Raw genomic sequence first — 18,527 nt, 5'->3', positions numbered from 1 at the left:
AGAGTAATCTATTTGTTCCTAAACCTCCCCAAACCTCAGCTTTTACGTATTTACATGTCTTTGAGTTTCTGTAAGTGGGCTTTCTAGGCTTTATGTTCCCATATAACTTCTACTTAATAGTTTGCTGGAATGAAGAGTTGTACATTTTACAAGTTTTTTGTAATAGAACTTTGTACCTGAATAATCTGTGTTCATTCTTCAGGATATCCTTCTTGTACATCCGTCTTGAAATATCACCAGGATGAAGGAACTGACAGAATAACTCAGCTTGCACAGAATTTCTTCCCCATCTTTCTGCAGAAATTAACACAAATTTCACCCATAGGTGACAGGAAACTCTTGGAAGCTGAAAGCGCAGTCAGCGCAATGCATGCAATTAAGTACACAACAGTGATGGGAGAAATGCTCGTGTGAAAATATGCAAATAAATTAAAGCCAGTCAAATCTTGGGAAAAACGTGTCTTTCTGAGAACTGCAAAAGAGGTAACATGTGTGGTGATTAGATGAGGAGAAAGTCTTCAGCCCCAGAACAGCTGAGGATTCCCCAGTACCTTACCCTTGAACATGCTTTGCCCTGGTAAGAAGCTGATCCCCCTCTGTAACCAAGACCTCCGCTTCTTGCCTTTTGTTGAAAAGAACTGTAAGGTATGATTCCTGCAACCTGTCATCAGCCACAAGAACTATAAAATGCTCCCCAACTTTCCAGAATCAGAAATGCCATATGTATGTGTTCATATGAACTCTCTGAAACTGGAAACCAAAAATGAAACCGTGACATATCACATGCATTTCTATGGGAGCTGGTGGGAGCTGTAAGGTGTACCTATTTACTTTTAGTTCATTAGGAGATAAAATCCTTGTTCTGGTCTCCTGCTTTGTCACTACAAATAGGTTATTCTGCAGTCCATTTTGAAGAAAAACGTATGAGAATGAGAATGACTCCTACATCAATGATTTCTGTATTTATTTTTCTAGTAATCTGGTAAATTGCTTGGTTGTTTACCCTACTGTAAAAAGTCAACGTTCAAAGAAAAACAAAGCCAAATCTTTTCTGTTTTCTTTTCCTTTACAGGCAGGAAGGAAAGCCTTTAGAGGTCCACATTCCACTGTTTCTTATCAGCAAAATATTTCTGACAAAATTATCAACAAGTGCAATATTTTTAGACAGCATTATTTCTTTCTGAGAAATAATTCTTGTGCCTGAATAATATTTAAACCCCTTAATAGGAAATGCTGTTCATTAGATACGGTCTTTTGTAGTGTGATTTTCATTAATTACATTCTTACTTTAACTGAGTTATTTTACACAATCTGTGATCTTCCAGTCATAGTCAATTAAATAACTATAAATGAGCACTTGGAGGAAAAAGCACATTTTCAGGGCATGCTTGCTTTTATACTTTCTCCTTTAGAATTTTAAGTACAATTTATTCATTAGATACATAGACGTGGACAAATGTCCATATAATGTAGTAATTGCTTCAGTATTAAATGAATGTCTGTGTTGTGGTTAGGGGTTTGGATGCTATTTTCAGATGCATTGCTTGTATGCTAGAGAAACATTAGAGATAGAGGAGAAGCATTGTTCAAGGCTGGGTTAGTCTATACACTGGTGAAAGCAGCTTTTGAGGAACTGAGGAGGCTATGGCAAAGGTGTCCAGTAGATTTTATTCTTGGAGTCAAAACACTTCGTAGAGAAAATGCTGATGTAAAGAAACACTTTATGAAGGAAGAAAACTGTGTGAGTGAGACATAAAGCAAATGTACAGGCTTGACAGATCTGTCTGTGCCCAGAACTGGACTTGGAAACTCAGTCTAATATGTTTCTGTATGCATAGGATGTGTCTGTTCCAGGTCTGAGCTATTTGCTTGGGAATTACTTCATAGACATTGGAGATGAACAAGCATCTCTAAAGAATGAGGTGAACAACTCCTGTCTTCATTCCATGAGCTCTGAAGGGGAGTCAACAGGACTAGGCTTTTTGATCAATAAGTTAGGGAAGGTGAATTGCTTACCTTGGGTCACTTGTCACTCATTGTCACTTGTCACTCTTGGGTCACTCGTCATATATAAGAAACTGGTTTTGAAGTCGCTTCTCTGCCTTGAGATCAGAGCTGAGACTTCCCAGCAGGGTTTTGCACAAGCATGGCTTCTTTTTTTTTTTTCAATAACATCCTACAGCAAGGCAAATTAATCAGGCATTCTGTAGTCAGGTCTTTTTGAATAAGAATGGGGTGGAATGAGTAAAAACCTCCAAACAAACCAAGAAAATCATCAATGACATGATTTTTTTTTTATTATTTTCCCTCCTCCTTTTTAATAGTAAGGAGATATTTATTAGAGTCTCTGGTCAATTCTTACCCTTTGTTGCAGATTGTCCACAGGACCCTTGCCGCGATGCTTGGCTCTTTGGCAGCTTTAGCTGCCTTAGCTACTGTTGGGGAGGTAAGTTGTCAGACTGTAAGTGCTCACATTGTTTCTGGGTATGTTATCATGAATTTCCATGTTTGCCCTGTTATGACTGGGCACATGACCAAGCAGAGTTTTTCAAGAGAAAGAGATGGTAAGGCAGATATTGGGATGGGGAAATATCTTGAGGAAAACAAGTCAGCCTAGAGTATAGACAAGAAGAGTAGGAAAAAAGTCAGTTGGTGGTATTTTGTTCTGATTTGCAGGAGACTGAGTACAACTGTTTTCATCTTAATGCTGAGTTACTGCAACACTGTTATTTTCAGTAATGTTAGGTTACCAAGCAAACCTAAATGGAAATACATTGCCTTATACTACCCTAAATAATTACACCTCATGTTTACACCTTGCAGTCCTTCCCTGCTCATTCTTCCCCAAAGCCTCCCCCCACCCTCCATTGGCTTACTCTTAGTTGATATTTAATGAAACCTTTGATTGATTTTCTATGTTTTATTTTCTCATAACTGGTCATCACATCATTGCTATATTCCCCTAATTTATTTCCAGTTTGTTCACAGGTGAAGTGGTATAGTTCTGTTCTCTTACAAAAAAGGAAACTAAGGTGTACAATATAATTCATCCGTCTTTTATGTCTGCAATGTTACGTAAGGAACAACTGGATAAACCTATAGCCTAATGTAGGCTTTTGATAATGACCCACTTAGGATACCAGCAGGATTTTTGAATTAGTAATAATAATAGTAATAATGGTAATAATAAAGAGTCTTTTTTGTGTACCTTGTAGGAACACATTAATTTCCATCTTAGCTTATTTGAATGGTTCATTAATTAAGTGGAGTTTAAATTTCATAGCAAATAAAAAATTAGGTGTTTTATGGCATTCACTGGTAATTGTATTTTTTGATTGCAGAGGCCAAGTATCGTTAAAGTGGTGGAGTGGATTGACTATGAGACACTGGCACTGCTGTTTGGAATGGTGACTAAAGCGTATCTTTTGATCTGAATGTGTTGAGTTAATCATATTCAATATAGAGATATTTCCCTCTTAAGCATTTTGTTAACTGTATTTTACTGAGACATGGTATGATGAAAGTCTGGGCCTTGAGGGATTTATCAAAAAGGAGGATGATCGGACTTCTGGAGCAGCCTTTTGAAAATGCTGATCACTTTCCACTTTTTTTCAAAATCTGTAAAATTGTGTTTAACATACTGAAAACATCCTTGAGGTCTATAAATGGAAAGACCTGTTTAAAGGCCAAGTATTATCACTGTCATTTATCTGGTTAATTACTCAGAACTTTCCCCAAACACAGTCTGGTGAAAAGGTTGGTTTTTTTTTGTCTTAGTGCTATGTTCGGAGCCACAGAAAAAGCAAACCAGGAATGGAAGAAAAATATCTGATCAGATTATAATCATATTTTATTTTAAACATTTTGCTCAGAGTTATTTATGGTAAAAAGATTTGTCCAAGTGCTATTAAACTCTAACACAAAATATACAATATAAAGAGACAAAATTACAATTATCTGTTGCCATTCTGAAGTTTATTTATTTCCTGACACTGCTCCCTGCTTCCTGCCTTCCCCACAGAAAAAGAAAGAAAAAAATATCTGTTAGGATCAAAGATGGAAGGACAGGAATCTTCTCAGAAATGTGGTAAAATGCATGTAGTTCTTGGAGCTGCTATCTTCTGCTCTCTGTATAGTGTTACTGGAGTAAGCAAAGCCACTTACTGGCTTTTCTTGGCTAATGACAGAAGGGAGATACATTGAGTACCTAATGTATGGTGCCTAATTAATTATTGCAACTAAAATTCAACCAGACTAGTATGACATTGATGGACTACTTATGTTGAGAACTAAATTTCACCATTGACAAGAGATATGGCAGCTGTACTGGATATCCTAATATGAAGGTAGTTTCTCAGAAGTGTATCAGATAAGAAGGACTTTCATCAGGTTCACAAACTACATTGCTTTAGTTTTGTGTAACAATTTGGTTGCAAGTTATTCTCTTTTCCCTCATATTTTGGTAGATGGTTTTGGTGGCGATATTTTCAGAGACTGGCTTCTTTGACTACTGTGCAGTAAAGGTAGGCTTGGTTTTGTACTCTTAAATTACTACTGGATTAATCAAATGAATACTTAATCAGCTGTGTTGCCAGGCACTATCTTTGAAGAATCTTTCTTTGGGCAGTGTCTACTTATCACATTAGAAATCACAGTGGTCAACTTATAATTTTGAGAAATCTCTTAGGGATGAAAGGAAGCCCTGAAGGCAATTCTGTTTCTATAAGGGAAAGGTAAAGGCCTCCTTTTGCTACACAAGCATATGGACAATATAAAGCTGAATTATTCCCCAGGACTACCCCAGGGCTGCAGTTCCACTGCAACTGCAATCTGCGTTAATGCCTGACAGAGGGGGAGAGGAATTATGGGAGCTATAATTAGCTGTATGATCACACATGAAAAATGGCCACAGAGTTTTTCACAGTAGCAGAACCAGAGATTACATTAAAAGGGCAATTCTGATGGATTGGTTGTAAAAAAAGTGTTACGCATGGTGAGGGACTACTTCACCTACTGCAAAGCTCAATTTTCTTGAGAAGGGTGGAAAGAAAGAAATAAAAATCACAAGGAGGACTGCTTTGAGCATAGAATCCCTAAACAAAACATAGGTGGACACAACCCCTGCCTACATAGATGCCCAGACTGTGTAGCCCTGACCATCCTGCTCTGAGGATGGAGAAGATGTCCCAGCATGTGAAGGAGATGGGAGATCTCAACCACATTAGTTGACCTGGGTGTGTAGGCAGAAGATGATGGCTTCATGCCCTCTTCATGCCTGGCATGGTTTTTCTTCAGATTTGTTTCTTCTTGTGCATGATGAAAATATTTGCTTCCAATTTCTTCCATTAAATGTTTTCTTGCTAAATTGATTTATATTGAAGAGGGTGCTGTTGGAGGTGCATGGAGTACTAATGCTCTGAGCTTACTGTTGCCTCATCTTTTGTGAAGTTATTTTATCTATAATTTTTAAAAAGCTAAGATGGAGTGACCTAATCCCTTTGATTTTTTGTTTTGTTTTGTTTGTCTGTCTGTTTTATTAGGCTTATAGATTCTCTAGAGGCAGAGTGTGGGCCATGATTACATTTCTGTGTCTCATTGCTGCAATTCTTTCTGCATTTTTGGACAACGTTACCACTATGCTACTCTTTACTCCAGTAACCATAAGGTACTTTATTGTTATGGTTTTGGACTTGGTCTTTTATAGCTAGCAACCAGTAGCAGACGTGTGCAAAATGCTTGTTTGGATTTTTTTTAGATCATTGAAATGGAATTCAAAACTTCAAATAGTCCTGTTATAGTAGGGTGAAGAGCTAACATTTTCAAAGGAATGGGTTGCTTTTTCTCTTTGATTTAATAGAAAGCACATATCTGAAGCCTGTTACTCTGTCTTGGCAGCTAACTATTCTGGTTTGTCTTCATGTCTGAACTGCAATAGCATATTGCACCAAATGCTCTGGACTAGAGAATTTCTTCTTTTTATTCCTGTAAGCAGAGAGAATTTTTCAATTAAAACTGCCTTGTCTTTTGCTGGCTCATATCTATATACAATTTTAGGTACTAAGTTATGTTTTAGTGAAGTCATTATTCCTTCTAATACTGGGCACAAATAAATTAAAAAATTTACTAGATTTCAACCAACAGCTTTGTTTTGAATTATGAGACTGAATCTTCTTTCTGCTGGTGATCATGGCACTGGTACAGCAGTGGTTAATTCCACAATTTGAGATCCGATTTTTGGAACTGTCATGGTTAAAGCCCAGCCGGTATCTCAGAACCACACAGATGCTCTCTCACTCCCCCCACTTCCTCCCTCCCACTCCCGGATGGAGGGGGAGGAGAGTCAAAAGAATGTAACTCCCACGGGCTAAGATAAGAACAGTCCAGTAACTAAGGTATAACACAAACCACTACTGCTACCACCAATAATAATACTGATAAGGGAAATAACAAGGGGAGAAAATACCACTGCTCACCACCCACCGACAGATACCCAGCGCAACCACAGCAGTGATCTAGCCCTTCCAGGTAACTGCCCTCAGTTTATACACTGGGCATGATGTGCTGTAGTAGTTTGGTTCAGGTCTCCTGTTTCTGCTTCCTCCTTGCTTCCCCTCCTCCCTGGCAGAGCATGAGACTCACAATGTCCTTGGTCAGAGTAAACATTACTGAGCAACAACTAAAACCATCGGTGTTATCAGCGCTGTTCCCAGGCTCAAAGTCAAAACTACAGCACTGCACCAGCTACTAAGAAGGAGAAAAATGACTGCTACTGCTGAACCCAGGACAGGAACTTTTAATAGAAATCTGTGAATTTAATTACTTCAGATTTCTGTTTATTAATATCATGTGATTTGCAACTAGATTTAATCAATATATGATTTTAAATTATTGTTTAACCTGAATTTAACCTGCATCTGGCCAGGCAAATCTGGTTAATCCATTTCGGTTTTGGAAACACCTGTTGTGTTTTTAAAAATATCAATGTAATGCTTGCAGTCATTATCACATTAAAGTACACAAAATTCTAGTAAGATATGCTCTCACTTTAAAATGTAGCATGAAGCAGTAAAAACCAATTTTGCAAGTAGAATATATTTTAGATTGGGAAACAGTTGGTGAATGAAAACCCCATTTGTCTTCTGTCTGATTATATTTTCAAGAGATCACTTTGCCTAACTGCAGTTAATAATTTCACCTCTAGCAGTAAAGCAGCACTGGAACTATTAAACACCAAGTTTTCTTTAGCTGTGTTGCAGAATATTTTGAATTAATGATAATTTGCAATAGATTGAAATCCAGATGTCAATGTATAATGAAAGAATCCTGTTCACAGGCATGGCTACTGTAGCATTTATTCCATTTTCAAAGGATCAAAGAACAGCCCAGCTTGGAAGGGACCTCAAAAAACTATTTGGTCCAACATTTCATGGGAAAGGAAGCCTTGCTGAGATTATCTAGTGTTCTCTTCAATCACAGCTTGAAAACCTCCAGTGATGCAGAATCCACCACACCCCTGGGGAGGTTGTTCTAGTGGCTAATTGTTCTTACCATGATTTTTTTTCCCTTATATTAAAAGGAAATCTCTCCCAGTGCAACTTGTACTTGTTGCCCATTGTCTTCTCCATGTAGTTCTTTGTGAAACGTGAGTCTTTGTCTTTGTACCCTTTAAGTACTAGAGTTTTATATTAAATGTACCCCAAATACTTTAGTTTTATACTAAATAAGTTTGTAGTGCTAAAGAAGGGGAAACTCTATGTGGGTAGCATTTTTATTTGAATCACTATCAAAGCCAGAACAAAATTTTATCTTGCCTAGTAAAACGAACTAATTGCCCATTTCTAAAAGCTTCATGCTGGAGGTAATTTTTTTTGCTTTTATCTTCCTTCCATTGTCTTCAGTCCTTGTCTACAGCTTCACTGTGTTGCACTGTGCTGTCATTGCCATGGAGATAAAGCTTGCAGAAAATCCTACTGTCTCTATTAATATAAGGATTTTTATTTCCATAGATAAGGCATAAAACATAATACTTCTTCCACTCTGCATTTTGTAGTAAGATGATAAAAATAATTAATAGCTACCCCTTTTTAGCTGTAGTTTATTTTCAAGATACTTTGTTATTTGGAGCTAGAAAAGGCTGATAGATTTTTGTATGAGGAATTATACAACCAGGGTAAGTAAACAAAAGTTTGATCCTGCTCTATAGCTAACATATTCTGATGATTTTATACTTTGGGCTTGGCCTTTCTTGGCATACATCAGAGGTTCTTCAAGCTATCACTAAGTTCATCAGAAAGAAAGAATCACTAAAAAAGTTAAGGTTATATTTTGAAGCATTCAGAAATCAAGGAGTGATGAAGTTAGAATTTCAACTACAGCTATGGTCTTATACCACAACTGATGCAATTGATCCAAATACAAAGTACCCTTTAACTGCATAATTTTATGCTTTTGGAGAAATAGTGTATTTTTGCATAGTTGTTTTTGTTTTTTTTTTTTTTTCTGGAGATTCTATGTGCTGAGGTATGTGTCATCTGACAGTGTTTTTTCTGAGTTTTAAATTGACTCTGTTGTTGACAGCCTAAATGATGTGCTGGGTTTGGCTGGGGTAGAGTTAATTTCCTTCACAGCAGCTGGCATAGGTCTATATTTTGGATTTGTGCTGGAAACAGTGTTGATAACACAGGGATCATTCCACTACTGCTGAGCAGTGCCCACATAGAGCCAAGGCCTTTTCTGCTCGTCACCCCACCAGTATGTAGGCTGGGGGTGCACAAGGGTTTAGGAGAGGGCACAGCAGGGACAGCTGACCCCAACTGACCCTAGGAATATCCCATAACATATGGCATTATATTCAGCACATACAGCTAGGGAAATAAGAAGGAAGGGGAGACGTTTGGAGTGACGGTGTTTGTCTTCCCAAGTAACTGTTAAGGGTGATGTAGCCCTGCTTTGCTGTAGATGGCTGAACACCTGCCTGCCCGTGGGAAGTGGTGAATGAATTCCTTTGTTTGCTTTTCTTGCATGAAGGGCTTTTGCTTTACCTCTTAAACTGTCTTTATCTCAACACAGAAGTTTTTTCACCTTTACTCCTCAGATTCTCTTCCCCATCCCACCAGGGTGGAATGACCGAGCAGCTGTGAGGGGCTTAGTTGCTGGCTGGAGTTGAGTCACAACAGTATCAAGTTGAGCTTTTGTGCAATATACACTTCTCTTTAAAATATAGATATTAATAATACATACTTAGAGTGAAGCTCTTCCTTCAGGGGAATGTGTGACAGCACTACAGTGAAAGCAATCCTGAGAAAACATTCTTGCTGCCTGCACTTCCCTGTATCCTGTATGAGGCAGAGGGGGCAATAATTCAAGTGTGGCCTCCATCTTTACACACTGGAGCAACGTTCTGATAAGTCATGAGCAGGAAAGCAGTCATCCCTTATTCCAAAGTGCTTAAGTGTGACCTTAACTTTCAGCCTTTAATACCATGGCCCAAGTTTATAGCCCAACATGTACTTCACAATTGAGTGGATTGTGTGGATTTCTGCATAAATGTCATTTGTGTGAATTGAAGTAATCTGTGTGAAGATTACTGTGTGTAAGTGAGCTCTGACTTTAAATGGATCATGAGGTTACTGAGTCAATCTCAGTATTTGCTTTGGCACTTTTAGATGCTTCTTATTTAATGAGCATTTTACTTTATCTTATGGAAGAAGAATCTAACTAAAGAAGCATTAAATAATTCTCAACAGCTAAAAACATTTTGAGATTTTTTTAATAATGAGAAATCTGTATTTTCTACTCTTGTTCCATGATAAACAGAAATACCCATGATCAAGCTTTAGAGAAGGGGAAAAATAAGAACAGAATAAATCAGATAAACCTAGGCTGAAAGCTGAGGTCTTTAATACGTGATTCGTGGCTAATAGGGAGCCTGTGCAGTCCCCTACTCCTGCATTGCACAAGAAAGCCAATAACTGATGCTGAGTGCAGAGCCTGTGGTTGCCCAGAATAGTTTTCAGTAGGTCAGTGTAGTCTGGGGACCATGGTTTAAAAAGCTGTATGGTGCTGAAAAATTGAAATGCTATTTTTTGTGCACTCCAACTTTCTTAATAGTTGATTATTCTTAACGAAATTCTTTTTTAATTGTTGAGTTATAAAGGTAAAAAAAATCTAGACTTTTTGCATTTACATTACTATGATTATTGTAGCACATATAATGTAGCACAATTAAAGATTTAACAATATATACACATGTAGATATTATGTTTAAAATCCTGCAAATTTTCAGTGAAATTACTGTATTTTATCGGTTTTATAATTTATTTAATTGTAATTTTATATAATTTATAATTTTAATGTTTAAGGTACTTTAGTCTTAGGCTGAGAAGTTAATTTCATTCTCTTTACACCACAGGCTCTGTGAGGTACTTAATCTTGATCCTAGGCATGTCCTGATTGCAGAAGTAATCTTCACAAACATTGGGGGGGCTGCCACAGCTGTTGGGGATCCTCCAAATGTGATTATCGTTTCTAAGCGGGAGCTGAGAAAAAAGGTATGTACTGAAAGCTGTTTGGCTGCTAAAATTAAGTACAAATGTTGACTTACTCAGTGTTAAACCTTCTCTTACCCCAGACAGCCAAACAAACAGAACATAATCCACTTTTTCTGCCATGCTATCTCTTAGTATGACAATCAGGCAGATCAGAGTTATATTTTGGAGACAAAAATTGCAATGAAGAACAGACTTTTTGATATGGACTAAGAATACCAGATTCCTTTTTTGTGGTGATGGTGTGGAGGATTTCCCTGTCAATGGTGAAGTGAAGAAAGAAGCAAAACAATGGAAAGCTGTAAAGAAAGGGCAGCAAGTTGGGAAAAAAAAAAGAAAAAGGCGAAAATGAAGGTGAAAATCCAAACTTTTTTCAGAATAGACTTTCTGTCAGAAGTTAAAAATAATAGGACAATTTGATTATTTTTCAGAAATTCCCAACTAGAAGTAATTGTCCATACACGAAACCTCACAATGTGAGAGGCTGTGTTGGCCCTGTAGACTCTGCTGCAAGAGAATTTGTCCTTCAGCTGCAGCCCAAAGGGATGCGGGTGGTGAAAGGAGAGTGTGTGTTCCTCCCATGCAGCACCAGCCGCAGTTGGCTCCCACCTCCTGCCAACATTTTGGTATCTCCAGGCTGCAGTGACAGATTGTAACTTCCAACACTTGGCCTTTCTTTCATTTTATTGGGTGGCTGGTGGATGGGACTGCAGGACTCCAGACACCTGCTACAGGTACTGTCCTGGTTCCACCATCTCCTCCCATCCACATGGCCCTCTTTACCCTGTGGACAGGCAGGGCCAATGCTGGTGGGTGTTCATGTTTGCAGGCTTCAGCTTCTGGATGGAGCTGATGTTTATGTGAGTTCTCCAAGCTTTAGCTATCCCTGCCACCCTTGAACAGGAGGGCATCCAATCCCATGTCTGCCTCTGACACTGTGCTCCCCAGTGTCTTTTGGCACATCACCCACCTCTGGTGTACTGGGGGTAGCAGGGAGACAGTTTGCTCAGGATGCAAGGGGCAGCAACTCCTGGAATGGGGCAGCTCTGTTCTCCTCCTAGCTCTCCTACCAACACCCCCACCAAGCAGCACCACTGAAGGGGCTGTAAGGTAACAGGCACATTTGTAGGGATGCCAAGCCCATGTTTTCTGGTTTGGCCAGTTGTCATAAAGCCCCAAAGTAGATAAATCTAAAGGAATTCAAAGTAGTGTATGTGCTAGTGTGAAAATACCTGTGCAAGTGGGATAAGGGAACTATAGTACAAAATATATATATATAATTTTTTTAATTTATTTTTTTCTAAATTTAAAGTCAATTACATTTCTATTGCTGTACCAAAAAAAAATATCTTCCAATTAACTGAATACATTCAAATGAATTAAGTACTGTCCAGGTTGGAAAAATGTCTTTGAAAGTTTATAGCATTTAATAAACTGAACGTTTACTTTCAAAATATTTGAAATGTGCTGCAATTAGTTTGTTCAGATGATGACTTTGGAGACTGTAATATTCATGGCTGTGGATTTGGTAGCTAATTTTACATTTTAAATATGAAATCTGTTCAACTATTTAAAACTGCTTCTCTAAAAGAGAGTAATTGGCACCTGACAGGCAGGTCATTTTCCTAAATAGTCAGAAACTCATTATCTTTGTAGAACCTTTAGAAGTGGCTATAAACATGGGAAGCAATTAAGCAATCACATTGAAAGAAAACAATTTTACATTTCTCTTGAATAAGATATTGATATTTTTGGGAGGACACAGATGTATAAATACCATAGAAATGTGACATTATAGCATATTCGGTGTTTGAAACAAGCACAAAAACTTTCCAAATGTTTTCGCTCTGGATTGTTTTCACATCTTTTGCTGCATCACAGAAATAAGGATGTAAGAACATCGATCAGATTTAACACAGGCCCATAGGACTTGTACTGTTATTTTCCTATATCCTCAACTGTTATATCTATCTATACAAATATTTTTATATAGATCACAGTCTATGGTCAGAGACCTGTCCTTGGCTCTGAGGCTGAGTGGCACAGACTGGCTTATGTCCTCACTGCTTAGAACTCACTCCCTCTAAAGAAGATTTGCTGGGGAGAGCTCTGGCAGGAGTAACTGGATAAAGCCAAGAGGGAGAGCAGGGAGGTAGCTGGACCATCTGGCCTCTTACAGTCTGCACTATTGAGCTAATAGCTCAATTCTTAATTTGTCCACCTGCTCCAGCATGCTCCGTTTTGTTCAGAAGACAAAACATAGACACTGTTGTCTTGTCTTGGTAACTACTTCTAGCAAAGGTTGCTGTGAGGACAGGTTATGTGATCAACTGCAAATCTGCCTCTGAAATGTGTAGGGTGTCTCTGCTACATTTGTACCAAGTAACTTTTTTTTTTAATCTTTCTTTAAGTGGCTTTCGTAGGGGGTTTTAGTACTAGAAATGCTTAATTCTTTGTAGTGCTGAAGAGATTTTTCTCCTTAGGTTCTGGGGAAAACTCATGTCATATTAAGAATATTTTATTTAAACTATATTTGAATAAATAAGCTTTATGTTACAGTTTACTCATTAAAATATAAGGGTAATTTTGTTTATTTGTCTTAAGATGCAAGTGGATGCCAAAAAGATATTTTTATCTGTAGCAGTGGTTAATTTATAATACTGACATATTCCGTCAATCATGCCTAGAATCAGTGGAACTTTTGCATACGAGGAGAGGAAGATTTGTTGTACTCTTGCTTATTCTTGGAATTGGAAGAAGTTTCACTAGATAGCATTTATGTTGTGATTTCAGGGAATGCAAATAAGAATTTTCATAAAGAGCAAATGGAAAATCTTTCAGTGAATACAGATCATGCTTTAATTTTTTATCTTCAGAGTACCGCTACTGAGTGGCCATTGTTAGCAAAATCACAATTTTTTCTTGAAGAGATATATGCTTCAGATTTTGGGAACTCCATTTTTATGTGCACAGTAGGGCACAAACCATTTTGAAATGGTCATTGTTTTCAGAAAGCTGAACATTAAGTTCTCTGTGTTTGGGAAGTATCACAAGTATCTGCAGTCACACCTTAGAAAATCAAGAACAGCTTATGCTCTAAGCTTAGGCTGTCATTACAAGTTCTTTAGAGAATGGATGGTGAATAGGTCCCCAGAGCAATATGATGGTGTGAACATAGTGTACACTAGCGCATCTAGCTTTAATCTGCCTAACAGATATAATACTAAGAGCAAAGGCAGTTTTAGCATGTGCTATCCACTGGATTATATCCTCTTATTTACTGTCTTTGTTAGCATGTGATAAAGCTTGTACTATTAATCTGATGTTTGCTGAGGATTTTGGGGTTTCAGCATCACACTCAGAGTTACTCCTGTCATCTAACAGGAATTTCCTGAAAAATGGCAGCCATCAGGTTCTCCTGTTCTGTTTTTCAGAGACTTTCAGCCTTCATGCTGGTTTTTTGTATGATGAGATATTAGTTGATTATATTTAATGAAAAGTTGTGGTACCAAAAATTTATGAATAAAAGTAGGAAATTCTGAAAAATGGTAGAGGGAAAATCATACATATGAGTCTATAAAGGCATTTCAAGCACTGGAAGATTGTGAAATGGACTCCCATACCTTACTGGGCATTTTTTTTTTTGTTGAGTTTGCTGGATACAAGCTGAAGAGTAGTTAAAACTACCCTTTTATGTTGATGTTTCATTGATTCCTCTTCTCAAGAAAAAAATAAATCCTAGGTAAAGTATATGAAATAAAAATTATGGCTTTATGGCTTATTTCTGATTTTTTTTTCCCCCATCTCTGCATGTGGTAAGCAAGATAAAAAAGGAGGTTTGTCAGTGTCTTGGACAAGCATTATCTTCATGTAGCTGTGTTAGACCATCAGTGATTTATGGCTGAGACATCATGAGCTGTTCCCCCCGAGACAAAGTAGATCTCAGTCACTCAGCTAGAAGGGATGTTTAAACCAATGTAGAAATGATATATTACTCTTCTTCTTCCTCATTTTATGAGTTTTAAAATATTAAGTGAAAGTCATTCTGGCTAGAAGCAAAGTATTTGCTACTCCCTGAATTACTGCACCTAGCCATATTTTTTTTGCTTTCTCTTTGCCCTAAAATGGCAGATTTCTTCTGGAAAGATCTGAATTACTAGAAGTTAATTTTACACTTTCAAAATCAACAAAAACAAATAAATAATGATGATAGAAAGTTAGTGTTTTAGCAAAACAGTGTGGTACTTCCTTTTAATATGAATTTGATGTATTTGACTTTGCATTTAAAACTATAAACCGAGGGAAGATGCCCATTCTGTTTCAGTTCTGAATCCATAGGCAGTGGAACCTTTAGACTGCTGTCTTGCTCAAACAGAATCTTTAGATTTTCTGTTGACTGGGAAATGGGAGAGATTTAACAAAATCAACATAGCCTCAAGTAAGGGACATTTGAAGCAGGTATTGTATTTATCTGATGGATTGAAATCTCCTGGGAGAAAAGTGTTTCTTGCCTATTGTGCATGTCAATTCTATTTCAGTCTATTGTGTAGGAAAAAGAAAACCTTTATGAAAATTACATTTTGTTGTATGCAGCAGACATGTGGAGCACTTTACTATGTTTTTACAATGCTGAGTCCTGGCCCCAGCAGTGCAGACGACTCAGGAGGTATAAAATGTGTTATCCACAGCCACAAAGGGTAAGAATGTAGGCTCTGTGGAGGTGCTACATGCCTTTTCTAGGGTGTGGGAAAGGGAGTAGGAGCAATTGGTGAAGTAACTGTGACACTATTTTGGCATCCTCTGCTGTAACTCTGGTACAATGTGAACCGTTTATTCTCTTAAAGTTTTCCAGAGGCTGCTGGTTGACTGTTAGCTACCTGACAATATCTAGTGTGCAATCTGCCTTCTGCTTCACTGAAACCATATTCTGTGTGCATCAGAAAGGCTGGTGCTCAGCAGCCAGGCCAAAGTGTCAGGGTGGGTGGTGGTCTGTTTTTCACTGGGATCCCTTCCGATATCAGCCATAAAAAAGAGTGCACTTGGTTGTCCTCAATCTCCTCATGGCTGTGGGGTACCAGATGTCCAAGGCTAGCGGTTGTCCAGATGCATTTTCTCTCACCGGCTCATGTAAATCAGTGCAAGGAGGTAATGGGGAGGAAAGCCAGGAGCAAGGGATGGGAAGAGGGTTGAATCCTTGCACTATCACAGGCAATACTGTCATGCAAGCTCTTTCCTGAAATAAGCACAGTCCTTGTTAGAAAACTATTTGTTTCAGTGGAATTGGAAAGCTGCTCTGCATTAGCAGCAGCTCAGAATGTTTTTCCCCAAGGACCTCAGAAATTAGAAAAATCAATGGCATGGTATTATGAAGTTTAACAAACTCCTGAGATACTCAAAGAAAGTAGCCTAGCTACTCTCTTTGGCAACTTTGAGTAAGTTCCTAGATAGGATGCCAAAAAATCTAGTTGACAATTTTTTTGTCTTGTGACGGTGACTGTAAACCACTTTTAGGGCTCATTTATGTCAGTTCTTATGTCAGAAATCTGTGCTAATCCCGATTTTTCTTTTAAGAGTATTGTAATCTCCTTTTCATTTCAAGTCCTTTAAATTATCAGTCAGACCTAAAACCTGCTTCTTAACCTCAGCATTTTAGTTCTACTTCTAGGTTCATGTGATTTTCCTTTTGTAGAGAAATTAGTTTTGTTGGCTTCAAGTGACACATTCTTGTGCTGTATTTTTTGAGAAGATTCTACATTGTGGCATTTCAGTAACAAACCACAACCGTTGATGTGATATTCAAAATGTACAGCTGAGTGACTTCATAAATCTTTACATTTGTTTGCAATGAGCCACGTCCTTAAAGTCAGGTTCCATTTACCTGTGATGGAGACATTACATATTTAAACTTAAGCATTTTCAAGGATTCTTTGGTTTCCTATTTATCTTCTTTATTTTCTGCAATAGTAGTTATCTTTATGCCTGAATCTCTCTGCAGAGAACTTCTGCTGGTACACTCTGCTGGCATCCTTATTCATGATGTGGGCACATTCCTGCCAGCCCAAGAAAGTTTCATCTCCACTGCTTTTTGCAAGACTACGTTGAGTGTTTTAAAGTAATTTTCCTCGTTCTGATAGTTCTGGTTTGAGATATATTCTGACCACCTCTAATTACTTTATTGCTCTTCAACCAGCTGTTTCCCAGTTTGGGTTTCTTGGGTTTTTTTGTTTTCCAGTCAGATTTAGGCAGATTTTGCTATTTTGATGTAGCTTCAGTGTTTTTACAGCTTAGTTCCTTTCAGCTTCCTACCTCTCGTTAGGCTGTTTTAGAGACCAAAGAAAACTGAATGTTTGTTTTGTGTACTTCCTGAACTATTTAATGGCACACTGTCAATACTTGAAAGATTTCTGAACCAAGGCCAGTTCAACTTGATTTTAAGTATTCTGTTTTTTTTTTTTTCTGGCCAAAATATTGTGATCTTTCTTTTTGTGTATAATCTTAGAGGTAACTCATATATAAATTAGATTTATTCTCAGTTTTAAATGGCTGTGATTAAGGAAACACACATGGGGATTATGGACTTTTTTGGCAGCAGGTCTTAGAATCATCGAGCCTTTGCAAAATATTTATTTTTCTCACTGTTCTTTGTAAATTCCTAGAGCTATGAATGTTGATTTCATCCCTCATGGAAACATCTTCTGTAGTTCTGATTCTTGACTTGATGCCCAGAGGCCAATCTTTCTGAGCATTTATAAAAATTAGCTTGTAAAGTCTGTCTTGCAGAGATGTCAGACATTTGACAGGCTGACCTATTATCTAAGCAAACTGGATGAAAGTATATAATTTTCCTTTGTGGTACCATCTTTTTCTGTCCAATTCTTAAAATAATCTTATTCCTGTTCCTGAAAAGTTTTCTTTGTACTTGCATAAAAGAAATGGCAGTAGCTAAGTTATGATGAAAGGTCAGTGAATGAACTGGTATACAGTTTCACCTTTCAGTGGCTGGAGAGTAGAAGAGGCAAGGAATCTACTGTTAAATAGCAACTAAGGATGATTTTCTTTAGCTCATGAAACTGAAACCTGTGCTTTTAATAGTACCAAATTCTAATCCTCTGTCTGCATATTTATGGTTTGAGATTTACTTAAGTGTCAGCAAACTATGGATTTTTTGTGAATAATCATTAATCTTTATCTGGCTACAAAAGTTCTTTATGACTTTAATCAGTTTCTTTTGTTGTGTGTTACTTTATTATGCCCTGGGGTGCAATAGAGTGAACATTTATTTTTTTTTTCCTTTTTTGAACTAGAGACATTTTAGTAGGAGACAATATAAAAGAACGCACATTTAAGGTACTAAGTCCCTGCCAGTCTTAACACACAGGAGTAGTATCATCTGATGCTGTATGGGAAGCTGCTTTTAACATGTGTTGAAATTTCAAAGGGTCTATAGGTAACACACAGGTATTTGGTACAAGACAAGTCACTACAGAGACATAGAGTTGTGGCATAGGGAGATCCCATGACTTTCTAGAACCTCTGGAAAATCAGGGAATTCTTTGAAAATTCAGTTTGGACAACCTGAGATATCCAGGGCTTGGACCATGCTTTCTTCCAAGTGTCAAAGATCTGCTCTACTGAGATGACTAATTCAAACAGCCTTTGCTCTATATAAGACAGTTCCTTGATACAGAGGAATCACTTAGATGTGATTCCCCTTGGAGCTTCATGAACATCTTCTTTTGGACAGGCTAGTCAGGACTAGCTGGGATTTCAGAAAATCCCAACCCGAAGGCTAACGTTGATCCACTACAGTGTGTGTAATATGGTGTCATGGAATGATTCAGTTGAAAAGGGCCTTGGAGGTCATCTAATCCAACATCTTACTCAAATCATGGCTGTGAACTGTATAGAATTATACAATAATAGAATTATAGTAAAAATCCATGTTATCAGTTTCAAAAAGATGGTCATTAAAGTTTAGCT

The 18,527-nt window shown here is 37.7% G+C and overlaps 1 protein-coding gene across 1 annotated transcript in view; it reads left to right on the top strand.

Moving 5' to 3' along the window:
* Window positions 1-18,527, top strand: part of OCA2 (OCA2 melanosomal transmembrane protein) — a 189,950-nt gene that overhangs the window by 75,752 nt on the left and 95,671 nt on the right. Inside the window, exons 10-14 of the mRNA XM_005151395.3 lie at window positions 2,375-2,446; window positions 3,342-3,407; window positions 4,467-4,523; window positions 5,541-5,665; window positions 10,412-10,550. Of these exons, the coding sequence (XP_005151452.1) occupies window positions 2,375-2,446; window positions 3,342-3,407; window positions 4,467-4,523; window positions 5,541-5,665; window positions 10,412-10,550 (459 nt within the window). The remainder of the gene's footprint in view (window positions 1-2,374; window positions 2,447-3,341; window positions 3,408-4,466; window positions 4,524-5,540; window positions 5,666-10,411; window positions 10,551-18,527) is intronic.

This window comes from Melopsittacus undulatus, chromosome 2 (genome assembly GCF_012275295.1).
Source record: "Melopsittacus undulatus isolate bMelUnd1 chromosome 2, bMelUnd1.mat.Z, whole genome shotgun sequence".
Classification (NCBI taxonomy): domain Eukaryota; kingdom Metazoa; phylum Chordata; class Aves; order Psittaciformes; family Psittaculidae; genus Melopsittacus; species Melopsittacus undulatus.
This window is presented reverse-complemented; position numbering and strand designations above follow the sequence as displayed.